This window comes from Archocentrus centrarchus, unplaced genomic scaffold (genome assembly GCF_007364275.1).
Source record: "Archocentrus centrarchus isolate MPI-CPG fArcCen1 unplaced genomic scaffold, fArcCen1 scaffold_42_ctg1, whole genome shotgun sequence".
Taxonomy (NCBI): Eukaryota; Metazoa; Chordata; class Actinopteri; order Cichliformes; family Cichlidae; genus Archocentrus; species Archocentrus centrarchus.
The window spans coordinates 515,582-543,355 of record NW_022060268.1 but is presented as its reverse complement, the minus strand read 5'-3'; the positions used below and the strand labels follow the sequence as shown (position 1 = coordinate 543,355).

The 27,774-nt window shown below is 44.0% G+C and overlaps 1 protein-coding gene across 1 annotated transcript; it reads right to left on the bottom strand.

Annotated features, from left to right (window-relative positions):
• Positions 1 to 14,597: 14,597 nt before the first annotated feature.
• Positions 14,598 to 21,424, bottom strand: LOC115777070 (E3 ubiquitin-protein ligase TRIM21-like). The gene is made up of 2 exons (XM_030724892.1): positions 21,317 to 21,424; positions 14,598 to 16,574 (listed from the first exon to the last, which is right to left on the bottom strand). Exon 2 carries the CDS (start codon positions 16,563 to 16,565, stop codon positions 14,910 to 14,912), a length of 1,656 nt encoding a protein of 551 aa, XP_030580752.1. The 5' UTR covers positions 16,566 to 16,574; positions 21,317 to 21,424; the 3' UTR covers positions 14,598 to 14,909.
• Between the last annotated feature and the right edge of the window lie 6,350 nt (positions 21,425 to 27,774).

The following is a 27,774-nucleotide window of genomic DNA, read 5'->3' as shown; positions in this document are numbered from 1 at the left end:
TTCAGGCCCGTAGATATGGGCCAGCAAGGGCCGTCTGCACCTCGTAGTCAGTCGAGAAGATAGTTATCGTTCTAACGGAGGATCACTGACAGAGAAGGACTACAGAAGAAGGACTACAGAAGAAGGACTACAGAAGCCATGCTCGCTGACTTCCGGCGGATGCTGCAGTGTTCAGGTAAGAGGATTTCAATGGACAGCGTTTATATAGTGATATTATTACGGCAGTGAGTTCAATAAGCACTTGAAATTAGATTAATGTGGTGTAAGAGAGCGCTGATATCCCAACTCTGAGATGCATTTGTAGAGATTATTGCGGGTTTTGCCGTCTTTGAGACGCTAGCTTAAATTTTCTGTGCAAATGTTAGCGGATATCGTAGGAAAGCGTTCACTATTTAAACAATGTTATGACAGAAATATGAGCTTCTGGACTTACTAGTTAAGTAAAATGATTATTTTCAGCCACAGATTCCAAATAAATATCCCGATGAGCTTCAGTGCATCCATATTCAATATCTGCGAGTACAGTGCTTCATTTAATCTGCACTGAACTGACCCAGGCTTATCACAATGTAAAATAAAATGATACTGGTCTGAACACAGTTGCTGGATCAGGTGACCCTGAAGCCTCTCTTAGTTATGCTGCTATAGGCCTAGACTGCTGGGGAGGTTCCCGTGATTTCTTTATATTCACTGTAAACAAACCTTATATTAGCAAGTTTCTTATATTCACTATTTAAACAAAGAGCAGTCTGTTTATACTTCAGACTGCTGGCTTCCTTGTGGTTCCTATGATACTTAAGAGTAGAATGGGATGCAGAGCCTTCAGCTCTTCTGTGGAAAGAGCCTTGAGGTGACTGTTGTGATTTGGCACTATACACATAAAACTGAAAGTCTGGCTGCCTTTAATCCTCTGTGACAAACCTGAGGATCCATGAAACCTGCCAGCATCTGAGAATGAGCTGAAACTTGCAGTGAAACTTACAGTGTATTACAGTGTATTACTTACAGTGTATTAGCTTCCAGACTCTGGGAATCCTGTCAGTGAGCAGGGACTGATTCACTGTCCTCAGCTTTAAACAAACCCAGTCTCCATCTCAGGTTTTGACTCAGCCTGCTTTGGAATCACTAATCTAGAAGCATCAGGCTACTTACTTTCAACACCATAATTTTGTTACTGATTCATTAATATGTTTTACATTGTTGTTGTTTATCAGTGGAGGGAGCAGATTTGAGAACAGCAATAAGAACCACTAAATCTTTTTTTTTTTTTGTGGAAGAGGAGGTTCATCTTTAATATTCAGGCTATATCAGCTACCAGTTTATAAACCTGTTTAGTGCTGCAGCAACAATCAAACATTTCCGCTTCATACATCATTGTAGTTTGTGTCTTTGCTCTTTCAGAACTGAATTGGAAATCCAAAGGTGCTGGAAAGCTTCTTCTCCAACCCTCAAAGCCGAACTTCACCCATGAGAGCTGACAGCATGCAATCATTTTGAGAAGTGACACTCTCATAAATAAAGGTGAGCAATGATACTTAATGTGTACTTTTTGATTATCATGTTTAAAGGTTTGTCATTGCTCACAGTGGCCTTGTATTCATTAGGCATTTCCAGAATAGTATCCAGCAGTTTCTTGTGAGCTGAGCTGAATCATTTTTCTTTTAATACATGTTTAACATTCACTTGAGTATTACTTGTTATACATAACTGTGGCTCTGAAACAAAGGCTCTCCTGAAGGAGAAGAAGAGAGCCTTTAGATCAGGAGATAAGGAGGAGCTGAGAGCTGTGCAGAAGGATCTCAGAAGGAAAATCAGGGATGGAAAAAACACCTACAGAAAGAAGATGGAGGACCAGCTACTGCAGAGCAACACCAGTGGAGTTTGGAGAAGCTTGAACTCAAGTTCAGGCCACAAACCAAGCCCACTCTGAGACTTAGAGTAGAGTGGGTGAACAACTTGGACCACTAGAACTACCAGCATTTTCACACTACTCCTTTTTCTACCAAGCGCCTCCAAATGGCAGTTTACATCTCATTAGGCCACCTTTTGTTATGTACACGGGGCCAGTAGATCGGAATCTGTGTGGGATGGGTGTGGGGGTGGGGATGGGTTACCACTGATGACCCAGGGTTGCCAGGTGTATAAAAAGCCAGGTCACAACACATATTTCACCTTTAATAAGAACAAATTTGTAATTGTGATCTCAAATTTGGAAGAGATGTTTTGTGTTCTCCGTGCTTCAGGTTCACAGCAGATGGAAGGAAACTCAAACAGCCACTAATGTAGCCGTTGTGCTGACTGTAGACTGAGGGATCTCTTCAAATTGTTGTATTCCTCCTCTTCCTCGTCACCCACTGCTTCAGATCTTGCTATCACCATCAGACTGCAGCAGTTATGTTATTTAGCCATGAAACATGTCGTCACCCTCCCTTGATTTTTTTCAGGCTTTTCAGAAAACACAAAAAACTGAACCGAATGTTGAAAATTTAATTTAGACAAAAATAAAATTTAAAAAATGTCTTTGACCATTTTTTTAGGAGGGTGACGATATATAACCTTGTTCAGCCTGTTTAGGAATGCACTGAGATCAATAACCTAATTTCCAACGCAGATCTGGAGAAACAGCAAAAACCAACGGGACCCTACACAGCCACAGATGCTGCTCCAGAGCTAGAAGTTCTAAACCATAAACACCAACCTGGGAAACTTGCTAAGTGTGACAGGTCCAACGTAACCCCAGATACAGCCCAGCCACAGGGTGAACCAAATCTTTCAGATAATGACAACAGAGAACCAAACGCACCTCCCTCCTAAACTCACCAGCCTGCACCAACCTGACATTTCTCCTCCCTGAGTTAAATAGATGAATGGAAGTTAAGTGGTTACAAACATAAAAACCACGGGTCCACAGACAGGATCAGTGAGCTGAAATCAACACAAAGCTACCCGAGAGGCTGTATTGAACTACTATATATAATTTAATCATTTGTCCTGACTGGTTTCACCTCAGATGTTCTTTCTCCTTTTGGTAGATTTCTCCCACCTCTGTTTTGATGCCAAGAAGAAGAAGAAGCTGCTTCAGAGAAGTGGGCTTCATGGTCTCAGTGCACAGGCTGCCAGTCACACTCACACAGCAACATGTGTTTTCACTGCCACAATCAAAACATTGAATACATTTCCAAACAACATGTATTGTTGTTTGGAAACGTGTCATATTACTACATGCTAAGGTGTGTTATTAAAGAAAAAAATGAGTTCTATTTTTCTGGTTTGATGATATCCCAAGCTTTTGTTTCAAAACGTTTATTTTCCACTGGACAAAATATTTACTGTTGCACATTTATTTCTCATAGGGATTTTTTTTTTCCATATTTCAGTCTCTGGTTCTTGAGAGTCATGGCTCTGTCTGGTCTCTGACAGAGATCCTTAAAAATATTATTGGAAAGTACCTATTAATTTTACTTTCAAACAGCTTTATGTGAATGTTATCTTTTCATTTATAATTTTTAATATATTGATCACAGTGTAGTGTACAGTAGAGGCATCCAAAAATGATGAGACTGGGCTGCTTGTGTGTGATTTGGAAGGTTTGTGTCTGTCTGTGACTCTGCAGAGGTTAAAGCTGTGATCCAGTCTCAGTCTCTGACTGAAGGATGCTGAGACTCTGATTAGATACACAATGTGAAGTTCACAATTCTCTAAACAAATAAAATGGTAATGACAAACATGAACATCTGTACTTATTTCAGAGACATGAATGTTTACAAACATAATATTTATTTTAAGGATTGGACTTCATAAAGCGCACTGATGTTAGAGTGTGTGTTCATATTTAAATCATTTTGTAGGCTGAAATTGTAACGGTGGACCTGAGATGGTCCAGAGAAAGTAAACACATGTTAATTGGAGTAATATCAACAACAGACTGAGACAGACAGCTGTGAAATGCGCACACAATGACGTCACCTCATTCACTGCTAGCTACACTGCTAGCTACATCGTATCATTCATGATCATCTATGTAAACAATGTTTAAAGAAGCCGCCACAGCTCTGCGGCTGTAACTGTTTCAAATCATATATTTTTGCTCGTTTGAACTCTGAGGATGTTTTTTAAACGGTCTTAAAAGGCTGTTTCTATGGTGGTTGTCACGGACGCCTCAGTAGCTTCTTAGGCTAACCTGGCGCGTCCGGTTCCTGCTGCTAGCTGTCTGCCGCAGGAAGGCTGCGTCCCATTTCAAAGAGCCGCCGCTCCGTCGTAACTGTGGCTCAAACACCACTTTATCCTTTAAGAAAAGGCCTTTTATAGCCACTGATGGCACACACACACTAATGCACGTCACCAGTCTGTCAAGTCTGTCAGTCTGTCAAGCTTATTAAGTTTGCAGACGACATGACTCTCATCGGACTCATCTCAGACGGGGACGAGTCGGCCTACAGGATGGAGGTCAAACGTCTGGCGTCCTGGTGCAGCCACAATAACCTGGTACTGAACGCCCAGAAGACAGTGGAGATTATAGTGGACTTTAGGAAGCACACAGCCCCTCTACCCTCCATCATCCTGACTGACACCCCCATCACCACAGTGGACTCTTTTCGCTTCCTGGGAACTACCATCACCCAGGACCTCAAGTGGGAGCCCACCATCACCTCTGTTGTCAAAAAGGCCCAGCAGAGGATGTACTTCCTGCGGCAGTTGAAGAAATTCAACTTGCCAGCAAGGACCATGGTGCAGTTCTATACTGCCATCATTGAGTCCATCCTCACCTCCTCCATCACTGTGTGGTACGCTGGAGCCACCACTAGGGACAAACAGAGACTACAGCGCGTTGTGCTGAGAAGGTGATTGGCTGTAACCTCCCATCTCTCCAGGACCTGTACACCTCCAGGACACTGGGGCGTGCAGGTCGGATCACAGCCGACCACTCTCACCCTGGGCACAGACTTTTTGACCCTCTCCCCTCAGGCAGGAGGCTACGGTCCATACGGACCAGAACCTCCCGCCATAAGAACAGTTTCTTCCCCTCTGCTGTTGGACTCATGAACAATAACCCTAAGACTGTTACCACCACCCTCCACAAACGCTGATGACCCTATGTCTATGCACCTGTCTGATTGCACTGATGTACATATTAGTGGAATATAGTTTACATTCTTTTATCTTTTAATTAGTCTCTGCACTGTATATTTTGTAATTTTGTAATATTGTGTTATAGTTATAGCTCTAATATCTCTGTATATTTGCAATTTGTATACTTGTATATTGTCTTATAGTTTTTATACTTATTTGTTTTTTTCTGTAAGCACGAAGTACCGCAGCAATTTCCTAATGCTGTGAACCTGTTCACCCATATGGCAATAAAAACCTTCTGATTCTGATTCTGATTCTGTCACAGTGTGACTTCACGAAAACCTCTAAAGTATTGTTTATAAAATGGAAAATGAACCGGGCAGGGCTCTGATGATGGAGGCTCTGCAGCTGACGTTTCGCAATCCTGATTGACTCGCTGTACATTCGTATAATTAATCAGAGCAGAGTTTAGACTGCACAGTGTGCTGCTCTCACTGTTACTGTGTCAGCTGCTGCCTTCATATATGTTACTGCTGAGGTTTGATGAAGCAGGTGGAGGAGAGTCTAAGAATGCTTTGTTAGATTCAGCAAAGGTAATATGGATGACATTTAGTCTGAATTACTAACCCTAACCCTAGCTCAGCATACAATGACGATTGCCAGTATTATTAGTTTGAGAAGGAGTCATTTTGGTCGCAGTTTTGATTATAAAATCCATCCATCCATCCATCCATCCATTTTCTTCCGCTTATCCGGGGCCGGGTCGCGGGGGCAGAAGCCTAAGCAGAGAAGCCCAAGCTTCCCTCTCCCCAGCCACCTCCTCCAGCCCATCCGGAGGGACCCCAAGGCGTTCCCAGGCCAGCCGAGATACACAATCTCTCCAGCGTGTCCTGGGTCTACCACGGGGCCTCCTCCCGGTGGGACATGCCCGGAACACCTCACCCAGGAGGCGGCCAGGAGGCATCCTAATCAGATGCCCGAGCCACCTCAACTGGCTCCTTTCGATGTGGAGGAGCAGCGGCTCTACTCCAAGCCCCTCCCGGATGGCCGCACTCCTCACCTTATCTCTAAGGGAGAGGCCAGCCACCCTTCGAAGGAAACTCATTTCTGCCGCTTGTATTCGCGATCTTATTCTTTCGGTCACTACCCAAAGCTCGTGACCATAGGTGAGGGTAGGAACGTAGATCGACCGGTAAATCGAGAGCCTCGCTTTTACGCTAAGCTCCCTCTTCACCACGACGGACCGGTGCAGCGTCCGCATCACTGCAGAAGCAGCCCCGATCCGCCTGTCGATCTCCCGTTCCCTTCTCCCATCACTCGTGAACAAGACCCCGAGATACTTAAACTCCTCCACTTGAGGCAAGAACTCGTTCCTGAGCCGGAGATGGCACTCCACCCTTTTCCGGCTGAGGACCATGGCCTCAGACTTAGAGGTGCTGATTCTCATGCCAGCCGCTTCACACTCGGCTGCGAACCGTTCCACTGCGAGCTGGAGGCCCCCCCGTGATGAAGCCAACAGAACCGCATCATCTGCAAAAAGCAGAGATGTGACTCTGAGGCCACCAAGGAAGAAGCCTTCCGCCACCTGGCTACGCCTAGAAATTCTGTCCATAAAAATTATGAACAGAATCGGTGACAAAGGGCAGCCCTGACGGAGTCCAACACCCACAGGAAACAAATCCGACTTATTACCGGCTATACGGACCAAGCTCTCACTGTGGTTGTACAAGGACTGAATGGCCCGCAACAATGGGCCAGACACCCCATACTCCCGCAGAACCTCCCAAAGAACACCCCGAGGAACACGGTCGAATGCCTTCTCCAAGTCCACAAAGCACATGTAGACTGGTTGGGCAAACTCCCACGCACACTCGAATATCCTTGAGAGGATAAAGAGCTGGTCCAGCGTTCCACGACCAGGACGAAAACCGCATTGTTCCTCCTGAATCCGAGGTTCGACTAACGGACGCACCCTCCTTTCCAGCACCCTGGCATAGACCTTACCGGGGAGGCTGAGGAGTGTGATCCCCCGAAAGTTGGAGCACACCCTCCGGTCTCCCTTCTTAAAGATGGGGACCACCACCCCGGTCTGCCAATCCAATGGCACTGCCCCAGATCTCCACGCGATGTTGCAGAGGCGTGTCAACCAAGACAGCCCTACAACATCCAGAGCCTTCAGGAACTCAGGGCGAATCTCGTCCACCCCAGGGGCTCTGCCACCAAGGAGTTGTTTAACTACCTCAGTGACCTCACCCCCAGTGATGGTCAAGTCATCCCCCTCATCCCCAGACTCTGCTTCCACTACAGAAGGCGTGTCAGTGGGATTCAGAAGGTCCTCGAAGTATTCCTTCCACCGTCCGACTATAGCCTCAGTTGAAGTCAGCAGCACCCCCCCCGCACTATAAACAGTGTGAGTGAAGCACTGCTTTCCCCTCCTGAGTCGCCTGACGGTTTGCCAGAATCGCTTCGATGCCGTCCGAAAGTCTTTTTCCATAGCCTCACCGAACTCCTCCCACACCCGAGTTTTTGCTTTGGCCACTACCCGAGCTGCATTCCGCTTGGCCTGTCGATACCTGTCAGCTGCCTCCGGAGTCCCACAGGCTAACCAAGCCCGATAGGACTCTTTCTTCAGCTTGATGGCTCCCTTCACCTCCGGTGACCACCATCTGGTTCGGGGGTTACCACCACGACAGGCACCAACCACCTTGCAGCCACAGCTCTGAGCAGCCGCCTCAACAATGGAGGTGCGGAACATGGTCCATTCGGACTCAATGTCCTCAGCCTCCCTCGGAATGCTGTCGAAGTTCTGCCGGAGGTGGGAGTTGAAGATCTCCCGGACTGGGGCTTCTGCCAGGCGTTCCCAGCGCACCCTCACAATACGTTTAGGTGTGCCAGGTCTGTCCAGCATCTTCCCCCGCCACCTGATCCAACTCACCACCAGGTGGTGATCAGTTGACAGCTCAGCTCCTCTCTTCACCCGAGTGTCCAGAACATACGGCCGCAGATCTGATGATACGATTACAAAATCGATCATCGACCTGCGACCTAGGGTGTCCTGGTGCCATGTGCACTTATGGACATCCTTGTGTTCGAACACGGTGTTTGTTATGGACAAACTGTGGTTTGCACAGAAGTCCAATAACAAAACACCATTCGGGTTCAGATCGGGCAGGCCGTTCCTCCCAATCACGCCCCTCCAGGTCTCACTGTCATTGCCCACGTGAGCGTTGAAGTCTCCCAGCAAGACTATGGAGTCACCAGATGGAACACTCTCCAGCACCCCACCCAGCAACTCCAAAAAGGGTGGGTACCCTGAACTGTCATTCGGCGCATAAGCGCAAACAACAGTCAGGACCCGTTCCCCAGCCCGAAGGCGCAGGGAAACTACCCTCTCGTCCACCGGTGAAAACTCCGACGTACAGGCAGCAAGCCGGGGGGATACAAGAATACCCACCCCAGCTCGCCGCCTCTCACCGAGGGCAACTCCAGACTGGAACAGAGTCCAGCCCTTCTCCAGGAGACTGGTTCCAGAGCCCAGGCCATGCGTTGAGGTGAGCCCAACTATGTCTAGCTGGTATCTCTCAACCTCACGCACTAGCTCAGGCTCCTTCCCCACCAGAGAGGTGACATTCCATGTCCCAACAGCCAGATTCGATAGCCGGGGATCGGTCCGCCAGGGCCTCCGCCCTCGGCCACTGCCCGACACACATTGCACCCGACCCCTACGACCTCCGTGAATCGCCACTCCTCCGTGAATCGCCAACTTATCGTGGTGGAGGGGTTTGTGTGTCCCAGTGATCCCAGGAGCTATGTTGTCTGGGGGCTTGTCCCCCTGGCAGGGTCTCCCATGGCAAACTGGTCCTGGGTGAGGGTCCAGACAAAGAGCGGTTCAGAAGACCCTTATGAGGGAAAAAACAAGGGAACAGTTTACCCTGCCCGGGATAGGGTTACCGGGGCCCCACCCTGGAGCCAGGCCTGGGGAGGGAGCTCGAGGGAGAGCGTCTGGTGGCCAGGCATTAGCCCGTGGTGCTTGGCCGGGCGCAGCCCGAAGAGGTTACATGGGCCCGCCCTCCTGCAGGCCCACCACCCGCAGGAGGTGATTATAAAATAAAAGCGAAAATATAAACAAACAAAAAGCTTAACATTGTGAAGACTTGGAAGAACAATGTGACACTGATGAGAGGATTAGGCTTCCCAGGTCATTCCCAGGCCAAACCAGCTGGTGATCAGAATTATTATATTTATTTTTTTACCCAGTGTCGCTGGCGGTGCAGCGCTCACAGCCTGTCCGAGGTCCCGGGCTGAACTTCAAGCACAGCCCGTCCCTCCAGACAATACTCACCGCTCCACTATAATGACCGCTTTAATCTCATCTTTCTATTGTTTTTAATGGACAGTTCCGCTTACAATTACAGTTCAATGATGTGAGGATCCTTGGTACAGTATACAGCGGACTGTAAATGAATGCGCTTCCACTATTACTGCTCCTCCTGGTGGATAAACAAGACATTACCACCATTTTCCCCAAATGCTGCTTAGGGGCGTTCCCACCAGTGGCCGGAATTCCTACGTTATTAGCGGGGGATCGCGTTTAGGCCAAGGTTCGGCCACGAATCGGCCAAGGACCGGCCAAGGTCGCGTCACGGATCGGCCGGAAATTTTCAGTGGCTGCATCTGTATGGTTGTTGATGAAGGGGATGGAGGTCAAAAGTTCTCAGGAAGAAGTTTTTGCTTCTGATCCATATGAGAGATAAGCCAACCACAGATGGACAAAAGACAAAAAAATGAAAAAAAAAGGATTCAGAAGTTCATGCTTTTAATTGATTTAAAATAAATAAATAAATAAATAAATAAATAAATAAATAAAGCCAGTATAATAGACTAATGTCTTGAACATCCCAAATTGAAGTATTTTATGCAAATTATTAGAGGGGCCTGAAGATTACTGGGTGTGCAGGAAACTGGACCCTGATCAGGTACCTGAACAGACTGACAGCTCCACAGACTCATAAAAAAAGGCTTCTGGTTCCATAAGAAGGAGGAGGAGGAGGAGGCCGACCATCTCAGAAACAGGTGACCTGAGAGTTCTTGACCCATGACCTTTGTGTACAAGTCTGAGGCCAGAAGGAGGGTCATCAATAGGAGACCTCTCCAATGTGGGGAGTGGTAGGCCTTAAACACGCTCAGTCACAGATCTCAGTGAAGAACCAGAACACATTAGGGGGGTCAAAGGTCAAAGAACCCCCAGGCAGAAAGCAATTGATTTCAATGTTGTAATTTCAGTTATGCTATATTCAGTAGTATGACTCAACTACTATTGTAAGGCCACCCCTACAGGGGCCAGAATTTTGTGGTTCCAAGAGTATAATTTGTTTAATGCTTCCTCCAACACTAATTATTGTTCTCTTATAAATTCCCACGAGGCCTCAGGGGGACACGCCCTGATTTCAGTTAGATGACCAAAGATAACAAGTCTGCAGTGAGCTGCATGTAAGGTCAACAAACAATGGTGTTGTGAGTAGGGATGCGCCGATCCGATCGGTATCGGTCCGATACTGGCCTAAATTACTGGATCGGATATCGGAAAGAAATAATGTAATCCGATACATTAAATAACGTTTTGCTCAGCTGGAGGTCTTTCATCAACCACCTGATCAGTAAGTGAAGAAAAGAGAACTAACTTTGTAGCTGCTCCATCCACCCTGTTTGTTTCACACAGGGAAAAACTGCAGTACAGAAGTTAAAATATGCAGATGAACTGTTAATATGAAAAAAAGTATTTGTTATCCAGTTACTTGGGTAATCAATATAAATAGAATACAGAATTGCTAAAATAATCGATAGTTGCAGCCCTAATGAAATTTGCAACATGCTTCTCACACAGAAGCAACAGGATTCAGGTGATAGTTATTGTTGTAAGTAAAGTTTATTTATAAATCATTTTTCACAGACAGAAAAGCACTGTACAATAATTAAAACACAATATCACCCCCCCCACCCCCAGAAAACACTATGTTAAAAACATAATAACATTACCATATTAAAAGAAAAAGAATAAAAATAAAGTCAGAAACCAGAAAGCCTGGTTAAACAGAAAAGTTTTCAACTATTTTTTAAATGATGCCACAGAGTCAGCTAAATGGAGCTGGAGTGGTAAACAGTTCCAGAGCTTTGGTGCCACTGCGTAAAAAGCTTTGCCCGCCCTGGTCCTTAGTCTTGTATGTGGGACAACTAAAAGACTTTGATTTTGTTGTGTGAGAGACTGTTGACTTCTTTTTTTTTTTTTTATGTTTTTAAATGCTTTGATCAATTTTAAATATCAGATTTATATCGGTATCGGCCGATATTCAAATGTAAAATATCGGTATCGGTATCGGACATAAAAAAGTGGTAGCATGCCATCCCTAGTTGTGAGTATGACCTCTGACCCTAAAAGTATCTACGTTTTGACCAAAGACTTTGTCCATAACATTTTTATTTTTATTTTTGTTTTGTTTTGTGGTGAAAATCCCACCATAGGGGGTTTAGGTTTAAAGCATAGAATTACACAAAGTGGAAAAGATAAAAAAAAAACACAACAATAACCCCCCAAAAATAGTTAAAGCCAATTTTATTTCACTGCTGAACTAGTAACAACTGCTAATGTTGTTTTAGGTCAAAGTTATGCATTTTTCCCCTTCATAATTTAGTAACTTGAGGTTTATGAAGCCATACTTTGTCTGCCATAATTATGCTTTTTTGGGGTACAGACCCTTACAGAATACATATAATTTTGAGTCCAGTAGAATACTTTGAAATGATTTTGATTGTCGATCTCTCTAAGATATTTTATTTCCCCAGATTTTCATGTAAAGGAGTCAGAATTGAACAGTAATTTTACAGGTACAGACAAACTTATCCAAGAGCTGTTTAAGATTAGAGAACTTTAAAATTATTATTTTTAGATATTTTGAGATTCATCCCATGTTTTGCTTTTGTTTTTGTGTGTTATTTCTGTTCCACTTTAGCTCACATAGAAGGTGTGTCAAATTTTTATTTAAAGACAATAATTTGTATTTTAAATTTTCTGATGAGTTTGAGACCAAACTAACTTTACAATTGGATGAAAAATGAGACAGCTGACACTGAGCTTAAAAAAAACACACACAAATACTTGCAATGAAGAAGCAGCTTATACACACACACACACACACACACACACACACACACACACACACACACACACACACACACACACACACACACAGACAGAAGCTCATATTAGCTTTTGCTTAATCTGACATTTAACTCTAGGTGCATTAGATCAGGTTCACTTTTGGTGGATTGAATCCACTTACTTAGTAAATTAGTAAATTAGTGGTATACTAAAATTGTAAGATAATTTTTCTCAGGCTGATAAGCAAAATAAAAGATTTATAATAAAAGCCATTGAATAAATAGATCCTTAGAATATTTATGGGCATTTTGATGTCCTGTCTTAGTTTGTGTAAATTTAATTATTGACCCACAGACCTGCAGTTCATGGTATTTGTTTAACTGACAGGGAAAAATTGGAACTTTCTTCACTGGACTTTTTCCACAGGTACCTGAGATCATACCTGAGACATTATGAGCCTTTAACAGGAAACTAACCAGGATGACGGCCAGATGTGAACAGCTGTGTCTACAGAGGTGCAGGAATGCATCTCAGGGACGAGTGCTGATTACTGTGGTTTGAGCATCATGGCTTTGGTGAATATGAGCAGCTGTGCTGAAGGCTGAAAGAAGGCTGCATATATAACTATTACCTGTGCACTGATCAGTGATCATTTCTTTATGTTTGCAGTAGGATTTTCATCATGGAACTGGATTTGATCCTGAAGGGATGCAATCCACATTTTTAATGAATTTGAGGAAAATTATTAGATAGTAACTGTTTCATGTTACTGTTTGTCATGTGGGCCAATTTATATGCAGGATTTACTTTGGACTGATTAAATTTATATGTTAATCCACTTCACTGAACAACATTGATACACCAAAGACTAATGCTTGTTGTCTTTTTGTTTTTCAGGCCATAAGAAAGTATAGAAAGTAGGTACATCCATTATAAATATGACATTATTAAACCCTGTCTAAAACTTGTGCCAAAAATGGACAGTCATAATGTTATAAGATCAGTTTTCATAAACGGGCCTGCTGATGAAGTCGACCTCAGAAATGTCTGAGGTCAGAAGGAGGATTGAAGGAAATGAGTTTTTATGAAGTTTCAAATGTACTCATGGTATGTTTGCTCTCACCATCTTTACATTTATTTACCTGAGAAATCTGTCAGACTGGAAAATAAACATGACTGATTAATGAAGCTCATAATGTTTGGTGTCAGCCAAGAAAAGTGTGTTCGTTCAGGGTATGTCTCTATCACTAACAGATGATCAATAACAGACACAGGTACTCTGTATAATGATGTAACCAAGATTGATCAGCTTTGACTTTATGAAACTCTGAAGAAGAGAGTGAGAGCTCTTCATGTCATGTCCAGGACCACACTGGGCTGTGAAGGAAGAAGTGTAAATAAGCTGCACACTGGACATACCATAAATATAACAATTCAAATAGAAATGTAGCATCAAGTAGCATATTGCAGCATTAATCTTCACAACAAGGTGAAGGTGTTGAAATAACTCTGTACAGCAGACAGAAATAAGACTGCAGAGCAGAGAAACAACAAAATCAGATGCTGATGAGTTACTGGAAAAGAATGTGTGTTCTGGTCTGATGTTTTGTGTCTACAGGACTCAGATGAGGCAACAGGCGACAGTGAAGGGCACAGAAGGAGGAACTGATAAGCTGCTACATGCTTACATATTTCAATAACTGTGTAACTGTGTCTAAGTCTGTGTATAAAAGTTGAACTAAGATAGAGAGCGGGGTCAGACTTGTGTGAAGCTGCACCGACTGCATCAGACAGCTCCGACAACTCTGAACCAGATTAATCTGTAAACTGTTTGAAATGGTTTTATTAAATTTAATAATTGGACTCCTTATTCTGATTGTTCTGTGTCAATTCCTGTTCGATGAAACGAACACGCAGAAACCTAAAGGCTTAAACAGCAGCAGACACACTCTTACTATTTTAAATTTCTTCAGCTGGTATGCCGTTCTGACCCAGATTTATCTGTAACTGTGTGAAAAATGCTAATTAAATTTAATAATTGGACTCCTTATTCTGCTGTTTTGTGTCATTACTGTTCGATAAACGAACACACAGAAACTTATTGATTAAAATGACCACTTTATTAGTTTTTAACAATATTCATGGTTTGATCAGATCAGTTTATCAGTTATTTCTCTGGGCTGCTGGGGGGTTCCTATGAGGAACTGAGTGTTTCTTCTTCTCTCTGTTTATCCTCCACTCTTCATTTAATCATTAGTTATTATTAATCTCTGTCTCTCCCCCCTCAGCAGATGACCCCCCCTCCCTGAGCCTGGTTCTGCTGGAGGTTTCTTCCTGTTAAAGGGAGATTTCCTTCCCACTGTCACCAAGTGCTGCACATAGGGGGTCGTTTTGACTGTTGGGTTTTCTCTGTATTATTGTATTAACAAACCTTATTGTGAAATGAAGCTTTTTGACATTTATTCTCTGAGATTTTGTCTTCAGCTCGAGTCTCGATTAGTGGGAAAATTTCCTGATTCAACTTTTCTTCTGTTTGCATCAAATTCCAGGAGAATCAAATCAAAGTGTGAATCAGAGTCCACGATAATCCGATTCTAGAGGAAACATGGAAACTGTAGAGGATTCACACTGAATATGTTCATTTGGTCCCTTCAAGAAAAATCAATCAGTTCATCAAATAAAATCAGTCGCTGATCGACTCAGTTTGATTGACAGGACAGATGATCAGAGGAGCAGAGTTTTTACCACCGTGATTCGGACAGGGACTGAAGAATGGGTGGAGTTTGTGAGTGAAGGAGCAGCCAGTAAAGGAGTAGATCAGAGCTGCAGCATCTACATCATAGAAGGAGACCAGACCCTCCTCATAATCCACAAACACCCCCACCTTCTCAGGACCAGGCTGAAGACAGAGACTGACTGAAGGATCATCAAGAGCTTTGTACTCATTTCCATTTCTGAGCCACACAGTCCAGAATCCATCCTGAGGACTCAGTGTGATTATTCTCTTCCTGTTGATGGACTCTCTGGCCACTCCTAAATCCCAGTCAGTCTTTCCTTTAACCTGAACCTCAAAGTAAAATCTGCCTGAAGAGAAACTCTGCTTTCCTAAAACAGAAGCACACTGAGAAAATCTCTCTGGGTTGTCTGGAAGTTCCTTCGTCACATCACCACAGTGGACTTGTTTTCCATCATCAGACAGGATGAGATTAGGATGTGCTGTATCAGGATCAAGAGTCACATCCACTGCATACTGCTGGACCCTCCTCAGCTCAGCCTCAAACAGCTTCTTCATGTCTTTCCTGAGTGTGTCCTCCAGCTGAGCCACAGCTCTCACCACAGTCCCCTCATATGATGGTGGATGGATGCTGACCTCTGTCCAGTCCTTGGTGGGTGGAGCAGCTTTGAGGGAGGAGAAGCTTTGGAGGAGGTGGAGGTGGTCTTCAGAGCGTGAGAGCTGCTCCACCTCAGAGCTTCTCTTCATCAGCTCAGAGACTTCCTGTTCCAGATCTTTGATGAGACCTTCAGCCTGTTTCTCTGTTGCTTCCTGTTTGTCTTTGATCTCCTTCATGAGCTCCTTCAGGCCTCTCTCAACAGACTCCATCAGAGCAGTGAAGACCTGAACACCTTCTGCTTCCTCTCTGTCTGCAGCATCTTTGCTCATCTTCACTGACTCTTTGATCTCCTGAATCTTCAGTCGTCTCTTCTGGATCATCTGCTGAATTTCAGCCTCTGTCTTCCCCAGCTCTGCCTTCTTTCCTTCATATTCTTCTCTCAGAGGAACAAACTCATGGTTCTTGTGGTCTAAAACAGAGCAGAGCATGCAGACACATGTCTGGTCGGTCTTACAGAACAGCTCCAGAGGTTTATCGTGCTTCGTGCACATCCTTCCTTCCAGGTTCTCCTCAGGCTCCACCAGCTGATGTCTTTTCAGACCTTTCTTGGTCAGATGAGGCTCCAGGTGAGTCTGACAGTAGGAGGTCAGACACACCAGGCAGGACTTCAGGGCCTTCAGTTTGGTTCCAGTGCAGACGTCACAGGGAACTTCTCCTGGTTTGGCAGCTTGTTGCTCTGAGCTGCTGCTGCTGGCTTTCTGCTGAGCTTCACGTCTGAACTGAGCAACCATCTCAGAGATGAAGGTGTTGACATGAAGCTGAGGTCTAGTGGAGAAAGTCTCTTTGCACATGGGACACTGAGACCTCTGATTGATGTCCCAGTGCTGAGTGATGCAGGTCTTGCAGAAGTTGTGTCCACATGGTGTGCTGACTGGATCAGTGAACACATCCAGACAGATGGAGCACAGAAACTGATCTTCAGATCGCAGATTGCTGGCAGCAGACATGTCTGCACTCTGAGGGAGGAAGAAGAGAAACACACTGGATTTAAACTTCAGGTTAAAGTTCATCTTTAAAAAGAAAGAAACCAGTGTCAGTATTAAACTCTTTACATGTGTCTCTGAGCAGTTTGAGTTATGGATGCTCTGCTGTGAGCTCATGCTACTGCATCTCCTCACAGACTGCATGAGTGTGAACAGTGAGGGGGTGTCAGTGAGGCTGCAGGGTGGAGAAGTGGGTCAGTCTGGGTGCTGATGATGGGTGGAGCTGCCTCAGCTTGCTCCTCCACACCTGCTGTGTGTCTGCTCATTAAGGCTGTGCACTAAATCACTGCTGGGGCTGCATTTCTTTGTCACCACCATGATGGGAATTTGGTTTTTTTTTTGTGCATCCGTGTTTTTCCAGCCTGGAATTCCCTCGTGGTCTCCTAGAAGTCTCCCAGGTGTTCCTGTGAGAGTCTGCAACACCCAGCTGGCCACCTGCCTCTGTGTCCCCCTCAGCCAGTGCCTTTCTGTTAGTGATGAGCACAGCGACACCTGCTGGCTAATCACCACATCTTGATAACGCTGCTCTGTGAAACAGTGACACAGAAAAGCCCGGCACAGTCCCAAACAAAGCTGCGTATTATACCAACTATCAATAATTATGATTATATGATCATGAAATTCCCATAACAGTAGCTGTGATTGTAAAGAACAACATCTCAGTAAATAGTTTTCTCTCTGTTGTCATTGGTGAGGCTGTTTCAGTTTTTAGTTGCCTCGTTTCCTGTCAGCATGGCCTCGGGGAAACCCTCAGAGTTTGGATGTGTTTGGTTGACTTTAAGCTTTCTGGAGTTCATGTCATCAGGTTTGTTTCACACCAACAAAGCTAGAAGCTGGAACATCCTTAGACTTAATTCTCAGTTAATTCAAAATGTCTTTAAATAAATAAAAATAAATATGTTTTCCTTCTTTATTAAAGGCTTTGTTTTGCCAGTTGGAAGCTTCCACCTTGGTGGCCTCAGAGTCTCGTCTCTGCTCTTTGTGGATGATGTTGGCTTCATCAGGTGGTGGCCTCCAGCTCACAGTGGAACAGTTCACAGCTGAGTGTGAAGCAGCTGGTATGAGAATCAGCACCTCCATGTCTGAGGCCATGGTATCAAGGTGGAGCGCCCACTCCAGCTCAGGGAGCTGCTGCCCCAGGTGGAGGAGTTTAAGTATCTTGGAGTCTTGTTCACGAGCGATGAAGAAGGGAACGGGAGATCGACCGACAGATCGAAGCTGCGTCTGCAGTGATGTGGACGCTGCACCGGTCTGTCGTGGTGAAGAGGGAGCTGAGCGTAAAAACGAAGCTGTCGATTTACCGCTCGATCTAAGTTCCTACCCTCACCTATGGTCAGGAGCTCTGGGTAGTGACTGAAAGAATGAGACTGTGAATGTGGTTTCTGATATGCCTGTGTTTAAACTCCATATATGGTTTTCTTTAAGAGATGTAACAAAGCTGAAGGCCTTTTCTTTAAGGTCCTCTTCTCTCCTTTGACCAAATAAGGAAAGGTCTGCATTCCTAGGCTCCCTGTATGGCTGAAAACTGCCTGAAACTGGTTCTATTCATGGAGCATAAACAATGTAAACAGATGTTGGGGTCGAACTCTGTGGTATATAAAGTAGGAAATGCTGATGTTCAGGAGAGACAGAGATGACACTTGGCGGTCTCTCCCAGGCACAGACTAGGAGTGCTCGGTATGACACTGTTCTCTCTGGTAAATGAATCTGTTATTTTAAGAAGAACTTTGTCAGTGGAGAATTTCTTCACTACATCCACAACACGAATACAAGCAGCAGAAATGAGCTTCCTCCAAAGGGTGGCTGTCCTCTCCCTTAGAGATAGGGTGAGGAGTGCAGTCATTCAGGAGGGGCTCAGAGTGGAGCTGCTGCTCCTCCACATCTAAAGGAACCAGTTGAGGTGGTTTGGACATCTGATCAGGATGCCTCCTGGGTGCCTGTTGGGTGAGATGCTCTGGGCATGTCCTACCAGGAAGAGGGCCTGAGGCAGACCCAGGACACGGTGGGGAGATTATATCTCTTGGCTGGCCTGGGAACTCCTTGGGGCCCCCCAGATGAGTTGGTGGAGGTGGCTGGGGAGAGGGAGGTCTGGGCTTCTCTGCTTAGGCTGCTGCCCCTGCGACCCTGCACTGCTGTGGATGTCACATCCTGTAACATGAGCACGATGTTTGAGTCAGTCTGAGGATTTGAACCTGCAGCCTTTCTCCTGCTGTTCAGGACATATTTACAGCAGACGCTGTCACAGTCCTGAGCCGTGCGCCCAGGTTTGGTTCTGTATTTGTTCCTTGAGGTTCTGTTTTTGTTGTATTTCTGCTGTTTCTAAGTTTGTGTACAGTTTACATTCTCAGTTTGATTTCCTGAGCCTAGTTCTTAATATTTCATTCCCTTTGTTTCCTGGTGTTCTTGTGTTCCTCTGCCTGTTTTATCCCTCTGTGTCCTGCTCCCTTGTGCTGTGCATCATATCTGTTTTTACTTCCTGTGTTGTGTCTGTATTAATCATATGTTTAGATTCCCTCAGTGTGCCTCCCAATGTGTCAGGTCTGTGTTTCTGTGTCCCTGTTTATTCACTTCCTGTTTTATTGTCCTACTGTCCTGTTTCCTGTGTGTTGTGTTCAGTTTTGCTTCCCCTGTCTTGTTAGTGTCATTCAGTCCAGCTGTTCTTTCCAGCTGTTTCCTCTTGTCTAGTTACCTTGTGTATATATATTGTCTGAGTTTTTCCTTTTTCCTTTGTTGTGCCGTCGTCTATGGAAGCTTGTTTCCTCTACTAAAAAATAAATAAATAAAAATAAAAAATCTTCATCTGTAACTTGAGATTTTGAGTTATGTATCTCAAATTTTCATGTTAATAACTTGAAATTTCAGCTTAGCACTGCCAATCAGGAAGAAAGAGCTAATTTGCTTTTAACCTGGAAGCAGATGCTGCCAGCGCATGTGCACTAAAAATGGGGTCGCGACAGTATCAGTGAGCTAGCAGTTACTAGCAAACCTGAACAAATTGTTGGCATGTTTTTGACCTTCAATGATCAAAATGTCTTCTCACCAAAAACAGCTGCATAAAAGGTAAGGAACCAACGTTTTCATGTTGATCTGTTGGACAGCTGATACCTTCAGCTTCCTGCTTCCAGTTAACAAGGAAATGATGTACGGATCACGGAGCTTCCTGATTGGCAGATGATTTTTTTATTTTTTTTTAGTAGAGGAAACAAGCTTCCATAGACGACGGCACAACAAAGGAAAAAGGAAAAACTCAGACAAAAAATTTGGGTTATTAAGTCGAAATTTCGAGTTACGGATGGCGACTGTTTTTTGTCTCCTGGGCAGCTCATTTAGGAGTGCTGCCATCTGGTGGACATTTGATATCCAACAGTCCTATTGTTACGTTACACGCTGGCTGGCGGATCTTTTAGCATAAGTATGCAATTATTATGTCAAAATCAGAGGACTGAAGAAGCAGGAGCATGCTGAAACTGAAGTGCTAACATGTACAGGTGCTTCTGATTATGTTGCTCTAACAGTGGATCAGACTCAGCTCAGATCACCCAGAACACGTCCTCTATTTTCCACGTCTTTTTCAGCTACTGGATTCACATAATGAGGCAGTCATGTGATTTCAGAAAACTGGGCCTGGTTTGGGTTTTGTCACGTGATATTCTGAAAAATGCTCCGGGCCTCGACACAGGCCTCGGGCTTTGGTACCAGCTGCAACATCACTGCTCTGCCTGCAACACAGCTGACTTGTGACATTATGACTTGACCGGTGCAGACCCAGGGGATGCAGCTTTCATGAGTCTCGAGGACTTTCAAATTCAGCTCCTCATTTCCCAAGTACGGTGGATATTGGCTTCCCCCGCAGGAAAGAAGGAGGAGTATAGACAGCAAATGTGCAGTTTAGTTCACTCTTGGCCTCGGTATAATGACTTTGTGATGTCATGGATAAGGGACTTTGTTTCCACCGATGAGTCTCCATCTCCTCAATTGCCACACTCTCCAATCCACCACTGCAGCCATCTCCAGCCCTCTTGCACCTCTGTCAACTCATCCACACTTCCTCTGCTCTCCAGCTTCTCTCCTTCACTGCTGCCTGTTTCTTGTCTTAGGAAGAGCATCTCGTGACTGTTTGAGACCATTTCCCAGCCTGCATCTGCCAACGTGGGCTTTCTGTGGACATCCCAGCCCTGAAAAACTGTGTTTCATGTTTCTGAGCTGGCAGATAAAGAAGACATTTCCCATCATGCTTTAAACCTGGATATCTCAGAGGACATTTAAGCTTTGCTTCACAGACTGCTTTTGTTCCTCTGCACACACCAACAGACTGTTTCTCATGTTTTTACTCTGGACGTCTTTGTGACTGACTGCTGTGCACCTGAAATACCTGCCCTGCTAACAACTGCTAGAACGCCTGAGGCTTCCCCTGTGCCGGAGCACCCTGTACCCAGATCTGTTCCTCGGGTGAGGGCGGCTAAGGTTCATCCAGTCTGAACCTCTGCAACCAGAGTCACCAGCATCTTCAAACTCATTATTATCAGGCTGTCCTAAAAGCTCCCTGAAAAGCCTTCAGCTGATCCAAAATGCTGCAGCTAGAGTACTGACAGGGACTAGAAAGAGAGAGCAGATTTCTCCCATATTGGCTTCTCTTCATTGGCTCCCTGTTAAATCTAGAATAGAATAAACTGCAGATTTGTGTGGAAACAGGAAATGTGATCAGCTGCACTCACCACTGTTGCTGAGAGGACCCTGATGGACTCGGTGAATCTTCTTTTAGAGACAAACAGGACTCGACTGCAGCTCTGCTGCTGCTGCTCTCTCACACTTTCACTTTCACTTCTGGAAAAATGAGCTGAACTTCTCATATTTCAGGTGTTGCTCCGCCTCTTCCTGTAGATGTTTGTCTGGTTTTGCTGCCTCTCCCTTCACAGGATGAGGAATCATGGTATTTATACTCGGTGCTTTGAGCAGCATGTGGCAGGAGTGAGGAGTGCTGTGTGGGTAAAGGTCACACAGTAATGACAGCCTCAGGTGATCAGAAGAAACTCACCTGGATTTCCTTTTCCACAGCAGACTGAGAGCCTCTGGTGGCCACTGAAGGAGGTCACAGATGTTCTCTCTGAGCTGAAATGATGGTTTAAACTGAAAATGTTAGAAATGAATTCTTTAAAGCTCTGATCTCCTTCCAGCTGCTTCCTGTACCACCTCTTTAGTTTGCTCTGATGCACAGACTGCAGCTTCTCAGCTTGTTAATCCTTTTTTGTTAAGTCTGAATGGAAGACCAGTAACACAAAACAGCCACTCCTGCTGGTGTTATCATGGTCCCCAAACTCTCTGCTCTGGCTTCCTCTCATATGTCTTGCTTCCTGGTCATTCCACACACTGATCCATGACTCTCCTGCACCTGTTCTCACACCTGTAGGGAATTACTCATCACTCACCTGTCCCTAACGTGCCCTCGTTAAATGTGTATTTAAGCTGGGAAAGAAGCCACAGTCATTGCTGGCTTGCTGTGTCATCAAGGTATTCCTGATGGGTTGCTTGTTAACTTTTGTGAAAGGCTGTCTTTGTGTGGAATTAAGTCCCACTTTAAGCAGAATCAAACCTGTGTCCACTCTGGAGCTTTCTGAAACACTGGATGTAGTGATGAGCAAATGAAGCTTTTGTGAAGCACTGAATCAGTTGTTTCTAAAATGGGTTCATTACTTGAAGCTTCAATTGTAGCGCCCTCTTTTGGAAAAGTGCAATACTTTTAATTACACACACTGTCAGGGTGCGGGGCGAGTGGTGTGGCTCTGTGTGTCCTTTTCCTCCCTCTCTCTAGGCTGGGCTGTCTGTGGCTGGGCGGAGCAGGAGGCTGTCCTCGGTTGGTTGTTGCACCGGATGCTCATCCATCAGTGATTTTTCTCTGCTTTGAAGACCTGCTGAATCCTCCAGTCCTCGCTGGAGTGTTTGTTAACCTACATGACCGCGGACGACGCTTTATAATCCTTCCAGCCTGCCTGTCCTCCTGGACCACTGCTCCCGCATTACTCACCTCACCTCCACCTCTACTTATCAAGCATTCTAGTAAGCTATTCCACTCATCTCCTTCTCCTACCGTTACTTAAAACCACGTATTCCTGTCAGGCTCGCTAATCGTTATTTCCCTCTTTTAGACTTACTTCCCGGTGACCCATGCTTGTCGTGAATGCCGTCTGTGACAAATCCTGCACTCGCTCCACAGAGACCTTGCATGTTCAGCTGTTGGCCTTTTGTAAATAAACCTTTCGACGTTTGTTGTGACACTTGGCTACCGAGTCTGCTTTTTGGGATCCTTCTTCGGAGCTTTTCCCTGGCCATGACACACACTCACAAAACTCAGTGATCTGAAGCATCTTTGCATTGTCTGAATCACACACGTTATGACCAAACATCATGATATCAGGTTCTATTACAAATAAAGACTGATGGATGTGTGTGTTGTGTTATTGAGCAGAGTGCCGGGAAACTGGCTGTGCTTGTGTAACTAAAAGTGAGGGTTGTCAGTGAAGTACACTGTTCAATTTGTTTTCACAGAGACCTGCAAGGGACAGAGGAGAAAACAAACAGGAAAAAAAAGCTCTTTCGTGCAAAAGTTTTTAATTTAAGGCCATGTGCTTCTGCATTAATCTTGATACGACAACATCTGCCATCATGTTGAAAGGACAGGTGAGAGAACAGCAACAAAAGTTGTGTTTAATTCATAACTCAGCGGTTACTGTTGGCCATAACAACGCTAAAACTGTACAAGTATGAACCTGGCTGACTGTCTCGATCCTTCACTCGACACCCCCTGGACACACACACACACACACACACACACACAGAGCTTGAGCTTTTATTTTGAGTTTAAAGTTTAAACCAATCTCAAAATAAAAATTGTGCAACTAAACTCTGGAAAATTTCTTTGCAGTGACCCAATCATTCATTTTTAAACACTGAATATTGGATCTGTTTGAATACTGGATTTGACATTTCTCCTTCCCTCCAATTGAGAGAGTTAAGTGAAATGTCAAAAAAGTAACTTAAAGGGCCAAATTGTATGTTATTTTTGACATCAATTCATGGACAGGAAGTGGGCGGGGCCGGAAGCGTTTGGACACCCCTGCTTTAAATAAACTGAGGTACACTGTCACGGTTGCTGCAGCTAACTAGGCAGGAAGGACCTCAGAGCAGGACACAGGCGAGAGCAGGATTGGTACTTTAAATTTTATTTACAACGTTTTAATGTAAACAGGCTGTTCAGAAGCAGCTACACAAAGAAAACTTGAAATCCGAAACTTGAAACCCGAAAACAGCAAAGACGATGGGAAGCTTGACACAGAGGCTTCGAACCTCTGTCGAGCTTCTGAAGCGCAGGTGTTTCGAAACACTGCTCCGAAACCTGGTTCAAAACACCTGCATCACGTGACTGTGGCTAAGCGAGGCTTTTGCGCGTTTTACTCCTGCTGTTTCCAGGCGGCCGAGGCGCCAGCATTCATTTGTTTTTCTTCTTCTGGGCTTTGTAATTGCTGAATGAATGTTTTTGATACCAACGCTTTTATTTTTTACAGGTGGACACTCGCACGTATAACCGATTATTGTTACTGTGGACGGTGAAGAACGAAGTAGGCGATCAGTTCACAAACAGGAGAAACATTTTCTTTTGGTGCAAAAACATATCAACGAACTGAGCGCACAGGGACAGCTGACTGTGGGGCTGAAACCCTTAAACCTCCACTTGTTTCTCCAGTGCTGAAATGACCTCTGTTTATTCTCAGGGCCATCAGGGGAACTTCCCCCAGTCTGACCTGCATCCACCCTCCAATCAGTGTCCTCCTCAGTCATGCTGATCACCACGATCGCTGCAGAAGCCTGTAACAGTCGTAATTGTGGTGTCTCTTTACGACAGTCTAAGCTTTTCATTGATGATGTCACCAATGTGCGCCACCACTCCTCTGTAGAGAGAGCGCAGGAGAAACGTTTGCAGATGTTTCATTGAACAGCATTATCAAGATGTGGTGATTACAAAACTGTCCAGCAGGTGTCACTGTGCAGATGGTTTCAGATTGTTTTGAAGCTTCAATACAATTCCGGTGTTACACCATCATATTCTGCGACCACAGGGGGCGATAGCGTACATCCCTCTGCATGAACGTGCTGAATACCAGCGAGAAGGAGACTGTTTACGTAAACTGCTTAAGCACCAAAACAGGAGATTGTAAACCTTACGGAATATTATTTCGTTCTCATTGACGAAGGAAATGCGTTTTTTTTTTAATTTGACATTGAACACAGCTGCATTGAATGCTTTTATTCTATCGTTTGAAATACATAAACCCACTACTACCCATCCTTCAATAAATTGGTAAACGATAAATAAATATTTCCAAGCACTTTTTTGGGAAGGGGTTCAAACGATTTATAAGATTTTCTGCCACCCAGCTCAGCTCTCATTTGAAATAAGATGATCCCCAAATAGCCATTTTGACACAGCTAGGTCACAGAATATGATGGGTATCAAAATCTGTGACCCATCATAATCTGTGACCTCACTGTACAGGTCAAAGTTCCATACAACTATTTCTCACCATTGTGCCACTCCCCAACTACAATCTGGACTTACCTTTTACAATATGTGACCCTCACATAGCCATTTTCACACAGGTCACAGAATATGATGGGTCACAGATTGTGATGGGCTACCCATCACAATCTGTGACCCATCATATTCTGTGACCTCACTGTACAGGTCCAATAATTATGTCAGAGTTCCATACAACTATTTCTCACCGTCGTGCCACTCCCCAACTACAATCTGGACTCACTTAAAATCATATTTGAGTCTCATTTTGTCCTTGACTGGGTGATACTTATTTCACATATTACACAGTCTTTTTTTAACGTCATTTAGTGCTTTTTTGTCCCCAAAAGTCTCCAATAACTCAACAAAAAGACGTTACATTTGTCGCTCGCTTTTTGCTCTTTGCAAAAGGGGTTTGTAAACTCACTAAATGTAGCGAGAAAGCGAGAAAGAGGCCAGGGCTCCAAGCACCTGCCTGGCTTGCCTGTCCGCACGCCCCGCCCCTTATATAGTAAAAATTGGCAGACAGATTTAATTGAGAGGAGCTAAGAGCAATTCCACAGATACAGAGCAGGTACCCGAGGTATTTTGTTTAGGATTTAAGCCTGAGCCATGGATAACAGTTTAGTTGAAGAGCTAATGCTCTACCTTACAATAGGAGAATATCCATCAAATATGGACAAACAACAGCGCTACACTGTGCAGCGGAGGGCCGCTAACTTCACCGTGATTGGTAAGGAATTTCACACGGCAACAGAAAAAAAAATCAAGACCACAAACTTCTGCTAAACAACATTTTTAAACTGTTTGCACTATGTTGTACAACAAAAATATATTTTAGATGGTGAATTGTTCTACATTAGACACAAGGGCTCTAAGAAAGAAACCAAGGCCAAAGTCGTCTGCAGCGCTCAAGAGGCCGATGAACTGTTCACTCTGTTTCATGCTAGTGACATTGGAGCGCACTGTGGACAGTTAAAAACCAGAGATGCCCTTTCACAGAGATATTATTGGCCTGGAATGTCTAGGGACATTGAAAAATGGGTATGTTCAAGTATCGTGTTAGCACAAATTTCTAATAGCATCATTAAATTATTTTCACACTTATATTTGTGAAACAATTACATTGTTATTACAGGTGTCCCAATGTGCAGTTTGCCAGAGGAATAAACCCACTCTTAAGGCAGAGTCACAGAACAAGCCCATTAATGTAAGTTTTGTGCTACTAATCTTTCTTTCTTATAAATTACCCTTACTCCATGGCTTTGTTCATTTATGAGTATGTGGAAGATAAGACTTATTTACAACAATAAGATTTGTATGCCATCAGAGGTGGAAGCCAAAGACTTTACTCTGTTTCATTTAAGTGAATACACAGTAAATAAAAAATAAAATAAAAAAGTTAATAAATAACAAAATAAGTAAAGAAAAATTAAATAATTTTATAGATTTAATTTATTTTGATTTAATGTATGTATGTTTATATATATATATAGATATAGATAGATAGATAGATAGATAGATAGATAGATAGATAGATAGATAGATAGATAGATAGATAGATAGATATGTGTAATCATTTCATAATATTATTCCCGCATCTAAAAAAACATACTTGGAGTGTAGCCCTCATTCTTTCATGCATGTTAGATAAATCTTTTTAATCTTCCATGGCAACCATTTCCACAAAACACTTTGTGGAACCAAGTGTGAGATGCATCTCCTCCTTGGAGCTACAATTTTCAAGCTTCTGTAGTTGTTACTAAAAAAAAAAAGCCAAGTGACTTAAGCTAAAATGCTGTTTCTTTCCACAGACAAAAGTTCCATTCGAGCTTGTGGGAATGGACCTTATTGGGAAGCTGGTCACGACCGATCAGAAAAATCAATATATATTGGTCCTGATTGATTATTGCACACGCTGGCCACAGGCATACCCGTTAAAATCAAAATCGGCAGTTGAGGTAACCCAAGCCCTGTTAAAGTTCATCTACCAATTTGAGTTGCCAAAACGTATACTTACGGACCAGGGGAAGGAATTTGTTAACAGTGTAAGTATTTTTACATTTTCTTGTTTGGTAAAATTTCATTTCATTTATTGTAAAAATTATGACATATTGCCCAAGTCAGCTGCACTTTGGGTATTTGCAAGGCTTACTGCTTTCAACTTAATGTATTTTATACTCACCAGTTCCTCTATTGTTATTCTTCTTGTGACAATATAGATCAACACAGAAGTCTGCAAGGCTTTTCAAATCAAAAGAAGCCTTTGTGCACCATACCACCCACAAACAAATGGTTTGGTGGAAAGATTTAATGCCACCATACAAAGGTAAATATAACATCTGATCTGTGTGTCATTTTAACTCCGGGGTATAGTTTGTTATGTGAAAAGTTTTTTTCTAAAAAATTAATTGTTTGAGGATAAAAACATTTTCTATATTCCATAATATTGCTTTCAATCCTTTTCTATCAAAAGCTTTATGTATTAAGTATTTATTCAAACAGAACACAGTCACTCAATATGACAAATATTGAGTGACCCTTAACGCCTGTTGTTGCAAATATGCGACTAACCGTTTGATTCAATCAACCAGCCAAGATAGC

Coding starts and splice junctions, on each gene's coding strand:
- LOC115777070 (XM_030724892.1), bottom strand. CDS start 16,565: ATGTCTGCTGCCAGCAATCTGCGATCTGAAGATCAGTTTCTGTGCTCC.